Source organism: Belonocnema kinseyi, chromosome 6 (genome assembly GCF_010883055.1).
Source record: "Belonocnema kinseyi isolate 2016_QV_RU_SX_M_011 chromosome 6, B_treatae_v1, whole genome shotgun sequence".
Classification (NCBI taxonomy): Eukaryota; Metazoa; Arthropoda; class Insecta; order Hymenoptera; family Cynipidae; genus Belonocnema; species Belonocnema kinseyi.
In genome coordinates this window covers 16,050,719-16,057,112 of record NC_046662.1, presented here as the reverse complement: position 1 = coordinate 16,057,112, position 6,394 = coordinate 16,050,719, and the positions used below count along the sequence as shown (strand labels likewise).

The window sequence follows — 6,394 nt, the reverse complement described above, 5'->3', positions numbered from 1 at the left end:
GGACTATTTGGTTAAACATTATAGTTTATTTTTTTTTGTAAATTAACTTCTTTTGGTTGAAAATTATTTTTTTGAATATGCATTTTTTTGGTTAAAAACTAATTTGTTCAGTTCAAAATTTAAATATCTTGTTGAAACTTTTTTTTTAGAATTGTTTTTATATTTAAAATTTAACTATTCCACTTATGGTTAAAAATGTATATTTTTAGTTGAAAATTCAACTATGTAGTTGATACATATCTTCCGCTGAAAATTCCATATTATGTAGAAATCTTACATGGCAAACTGCTTGAGATTTCTCGCAATTTTTTTAACTATTACATGTGTGAATCAATTTTCTATGATGAATCATCGTAGAAATAACAACAATTAATTTTAAGATCACAAACCAGTCTTTCAGAGTGCAAGCTGAAATAATCATTTGATTATACTATTTACGAAAAAATGATTGATTTTAAATTCAAAGGAAGGAATACCTTTTATCATCAATGTAAATTTTAAATCATTCATAATATTTGTTTATACTTTATGTTTATTATATATTGTGAAAAATTGATTTGCATTCTTAATCATTTCAAATAAGCGCGCGATCAATGTCCAATGATGCTTCGCTTATTGGCATGATAAATTTTGTTTTTGTTTATAATTGTTTACAACAGGTAATAATTGCAAAGTGTATAAAGATATTAAAAATTATTGTAAATTTATATTTGTAATAAAAAGGCATTCCTTTCTTTAAATTTAAGATCGATGAATGATTTTTAAAGAATGAAAATCAAATTATTATTTTATGTTTCACTTTATAAGTCTATTTTGTAATCAAAGAATTAGTTTTAATACTGGCAGGAGTATTATTTTTTGCAAACAATTTTCTTGTACATTTAATCCTTTTAAATAAGCGCGCCAAGGGTAACCAATCCAGCTTTTAGCGCAACCCATGCGCAATAAAAGATCTCAAAATTGGGAGCACATGTGTTGCATGTTGCACACGGTCATACGGTTGTACATTGTATTGTTGTGACAAGCGAAGTGAAGCACCCAGTGATTGCGCCTAAGATATATTTTGCACTCGATTTAGCCAGATTCCGCTTTCGCGCATGATTGTACAATTAATAATTACATTCAAAACAAGTGCATACACTATAGAAAATGGGGAGAAACTGTTTTCTGTGTGGACGAAAACCATCCTCCGAAAAAAGCTTATCTTTGCACAAGTGAGTAATTGAACAATCATATAATTAAACATAACCTATACTTTAAAAATAATACACGACATTCTAAACATTTGATCGATTAAATCTGGAATTTTTAGTCGACTTTAAAGTTTAAATGGACTTTTATCAGGTCCAAGAAAGGGCAAAAAACAACGATGATGTTCAATCAAAAACGTTCTCTATTTAATTATTGTGCTCAGTGAAATGCGTAAAACTTTAAAAAGTAAATGGAGTTAATGTTCATAATATATCTTCATGTAGTTTGAAAAAAAAAGTTTAATACTTTGGCTTCTTCTCGATTGCCGTGTCATAAATTGCGTCTATTTATACCATATCGAAATGAAAATGTGTATTTAACTACAAAATATGAAAAATATGATTTTTCTGTAAAACAGTTAAATTTGTCACTTACATTACATTTTCAGTTATAAAAAATTAATTTTTGATTACAAAAGAACGAATCTTTAACCAAATAGTTGAATTTTTAACACAAAATGTTGAATTTTCAAATAAAAATGTAATAGTTACATTCTCGACACAGAAAGATTGGATTTTTACCAAATGAGGTGAATTTTAAAACCAAAGAGATCAATTTTCAAATGAGAAAAAATTGTGAATATTTAAAACTGGAATATTTAACGAATTTTTAACCAAAGAGATTCAACTAAAATGATAAATCTCCAACAAAAAATTCAAACAAAGTAGTTTAACCTTGAACCAAGTAGTTGAATTTATGACCAAAAAAATGTGAATTTTTACAAAAAATACACAAATTTCCAGTAAAATAGATGCATTTTTAAACCAAAAAGACGAATTTTTAATCAAGAAGATTAATGTTCTACCAAAAAATATGATTTTTCAACAAAATATATGAATTTTCTAACAAATAATTCAATTTTTAAATAAGAAATCAAAAAATAATAATTTTGTTTAAAACATTTCAATTCTCCATAAAAATATAAAATGTTAACCTATTTAAATGTTAATTTTTCTATAAAAATTCAAAGGTTACATTTTATGTTAAAAAATTAATTTTCAATCAAAAAACTAATCTTTAATTTTCAGCAAACCAAAAAACGAATTTCCAACCAAAGTAATGAATTTTCAATTAAAGCTATAAACCTTTAACTGGAATATTTAATATTGCAATTTACAGTAAAAATATGATTTTGAGAAAAGTAATGTAGTAGTATATATTTCAGACAGAAAAGATTTTAATTTTGAACAAAAAACCGTTGAATTCAACCATAAATTACGAATTTTCAACAAAATAGTTGATTCCTCAGCAAAAAAATGTGAAGGTTCTTAATTTGTTTATACTCTCTCCCTTTTACGGCTTGTTTGTATTCTTACAAACAAGCCTTATACTATCTGACGAACTATTCGCTTCATACAGTCTTAAATTATTATTCTTATTTCTAAACACTTACAACTTTGCCCTGGGCTTCCATTTTCTCTTACCATTATCAATTTCAAATTTTGACTCTAGTTCGCAACACCACTTCGTAACTCTCCTTCTTTCGGAATCATTTTTTAGCTGTTTTCTGCTATCCTGTGCAACCAGCTCTCTCTCTCCCAGATCTTCTAGCTTCTTCATCCATTCCTCTCCCTGACCATTTTCATTCAGAATCCATTTAATTCTCTCTTCTGTACTATCCCCTTCTTCCCCTTTACACTTCTGTAACACATGCAACCATGTTTCCTGTTCATACCTACATACACTACAAACATTCTCTTCTTCAGTCATCCAATATCTGCATTCTCTTATACCCTCTCCCATTCTGAATCTCACTACTCTATTCCATTTGCTCTCCTTTTTAATCTTTTTCAGGTACTCTGGTTCCCCCGGTCTCTTAACCATTCTATATTAGCTGTTGTACCCTTAATCTGCGATTCTTTCCCATCATTCCTCACCTTGCCTTACCTTCATCTCTTCCTCTATTTCCTCCCACTCTGTACCCTTTTCATTTATCCATGACCTCGCGAGCACACGATTGTGCAATTTTGCTTCCTTCTTATCCTCTTAGTTTCTCCTCGAAGTTCCAGGCTCTTTTCCCTTGCCTCACCACCATTTTTTCTCGTCCTATTTCTTCCCTCAGCGTATAATCTGGACAACTCCAGCTCATTCCCAAAGTCCATCTCAAAAATCTCTCATGCAAACTTTCTAATCTCTTGTGTTCTTTCCATCCCCAGATTTCCACACCATAGCTTAAAACTAACCATACTAATACATCAATCATCCACACTCTCATCTTCCAGTCATTCCTGAACCTTCTTTTTTTTATACCCCATACTTGTCCCATTATTTTACTCGCGCATTCCAATCTCTTTCTCACCTGCAGCTCGCTTCCCCCTCTCGTTTCGAACCAAAATCCTAAGTAGCAAAACTCATAAACCAACTCTACCATCACGCCATTTATCTTCCATTCGTACTCTAATCTACCCCTTTTATTTTTGAAACACACCATCTTGGCCTTGTTCACATTTATTGTTAAACCCTTTTCTCTCACATATTCTTCGAACAATCTCAACAAATTCATACCTCTTTCATCAACCGCTAATAGCACTACGCCATCTGCATATGCTAGTGAATACAGATTTCCCGTTCCTAATATTGTCCCTCCTTTCCCTTTCATCTTCAACTTATCCTCTGAATCTGCGAGACGAATACTAAACAGAAGTAGGCTCAAAGGACACCCTTGCCTGAGCCCCCTTCTTGTCCAGAATTCCTCACCTTTCTTATCTCCTATCTTCGCCCTTATCTTAGTATCCACAAATATCTTTTTTATCCTCTCTATTAAGCACGTAGACGTTATCTATGTTTCCCATCCCTTTTCTAAACCCCGTTCGGTTGTGTGGTATACTTCCCATCTCTTCCACCTGTCTTTCCAACCTCTTTCTAAACACCTCCGCATAAATTTTATATCCCACGGACATGAGTGTGATGCATCTATATTCCACCTCCTTTTTGCCTTCTCCTTTCTTAATTAACGGTACTACCAGTCCTGTCTTCCACTCCTCCGGCTACCCTTCTCCTTTCCATACCTTGTTGCAAATCCTCCACATCCTTTCCCTCACCCGTAATTCTCCATATTTCAATGCTTCATTTTCCAAGCCATCTTCCCCTGTTCTCTTGTTTCTTTTCAACCTATATTCCACTCCTGCTAGCAACCCCTTGAAGTGCTTTATCCAATCTTTTATTCATATTTCTTCACTTATACCCTTCCTTCCTCCCCTTTCCCTATTTAACACCTCCCATTCCCTCCCTTCTTTTACCGCCTTCTCTACCTCTGGCATATACCTTTCTCCTTCTCCCTTTTCTCCTTTATCATTCTTTCGTGCTCCCTCTTTGTCCTGTTGAGTTCTCCTTTTTCCAAATCCCCTTTCCTCCATTTGCTTACACTGTCCTTGATTCTATCTTTACTTTCCCTGTATTCATTGTCCCACCAGCCTCTCCTAAACCCCTCTTCTTTTTCTCTCGGTCTCACCTCTTCTCTTACCTTATCTATCGCTCCTTTAAGTTTTTCTAGCAGTGTGTCAACTCCTTCCTCTTCCCGACCCCCTATCTCCTCGTTTTCTTTTTTTTCTCTAAATTCTCTCAACTTTTCCTCCCCTCAAATGCCCATTTTCACTTTATATTCTCTCTTTTTTTCCTCTTCCCCCTACTGTCCTTTGAGCTACCACATCTCATTGTCGCGATTACCGGAAAGTGTTCTGAGACTATCACATTGCCCCCTTCCATTCTAACCATCAGCCTCCTTATGCTTTCTTCTGCTAGAATGCAATCTATTACGGTGTCCCCTATATCCGAGTAGCTATATTCACCTTCTTCATCTCCTCTTGTATTGTTACAAATGAACCATCCCACCTCTCCCAATATGTCCAGTAGCCTCCCACCCTCCCGATCCGTTTCCTTTTGTTTCGATTTTCTTATAAACACGTCCTTTTCTCTATCCCATACTTCTCCCCCCTTGTTCCCCGGTCCGTGCATTAAAATTCCGTCCTATTAGGACCAGCCTCTCCTCTTTTTCATCTGTCCATTTCCTTATTCCTTTTTTCCTTATTCTTCCTCTTCTTCTGTACGCAAATACTACATCCACAATAACTTTGCCTAATTTTATTCTTCTAACCATTGTTCCATCCTTTTCTTCTATATACTCTCTCTTTTTTCGTCTACCACCAGTTCCTTTCTTACCCCTGACACCATACCACCCATTCCTCTCCCGTTCACGTGCTCCTTTCTTGCTGCTTGCATCTTCCACTCTTATGCTTTCGGTAATGTTCTTTTCAAGCATGTCCACTCTTTCTCATCCACCCACGTCTCACTCATCATTATCACATCCCATTTCTGCACTTTTCCCCAAGATCCTTTGTCCTTGGTTTTTAGTCCTGACACATTCCAGAATGCTACTAGCACGTCGCTCTTTTTCTGCTCATCTCCTTTATTCCTTTAATTCAGATCTTCTTGACGTTTTAAAACCCCCTCCCGCGACTCTTGTATTCCCATTTTCATGCTCTTTGTCCCCTTCATTCACTATCCGTTTCCTACCCTCCCTCAGTTCTTCTGCTTCATCATCCCAAATCCATATCTCTCCGTTGACTCATACTTTATCTCTGCCAATTCTTACCCTATTACCTTTACACCTCTCAGTCCATGCCTTACGTTCGATTAGCCACTTTCTTCTCCTTTCCCGCCACGTGAGGTCTTCGATTCTTTCATTTCTTCCTTTCAACAACTTCTTTTTCTCCATAACTTTACATTTGCCCTGCTCACTCCTCAGGTTCACTAAAAACATACATTCTCTGCCCTCTTTATTCCCTCCTAGTCTTATTGTCCCTTCCACTCTGACTTGCGCGCCGATGTCTCTCATCACCTTCCTAATCTCTTCCACTGCCCTTTCAATGTCTACTTTCAAACCCTTCACTATTATGTTCTTTTTCCTTTTCGCTCTCTCTCTCTCTCTCTCTCTCTCTCTCTCTCTTCCCCTTCCATTCACCTTTCAACCCCAATCAGTCTCAAGCGCTACCTTTCATTCTGCTCATGCTTGACCACCTCACACACTCTCACTTCTTCCATACTCCCTTTGTCTCCCATCTTAGACTCATTCTTTAGTTCTAGTTTGCTCACTCTCTCTTCTAACAATTTCATATCCCTTTTTCTAACCTCATTCTCTCTCTAT

At 35.3% G+C, this 6,394-nt stretch overlaps 1 protein-coding gene across 2 annotated transcripts in view; it reads left to right on the top strand.

Moving 5' to 3' along the window:
* The first annotated feature begins 994 nt into the window (after positions 1-994).
* The window catches only part of LOC117174424, a 15,877-nt gene continuing 10,477 nt past the window's right edge, over positions 995-6,394 (top strand). For both annotated transcript variants that reach the window (XM_033363537.1, XM_033363536.1), the window contains exon 1: positions 995-1,214. In XM_033363537.1, the coding sequence (XP_033219428.1) occupies positions 1,150-1,214 (65 nt within the window). In that variant the 5' untranslated portion in view covers positions 995-1,149. The remainder of the gene's footprint in view (positions 1,215-6,394) is intronic.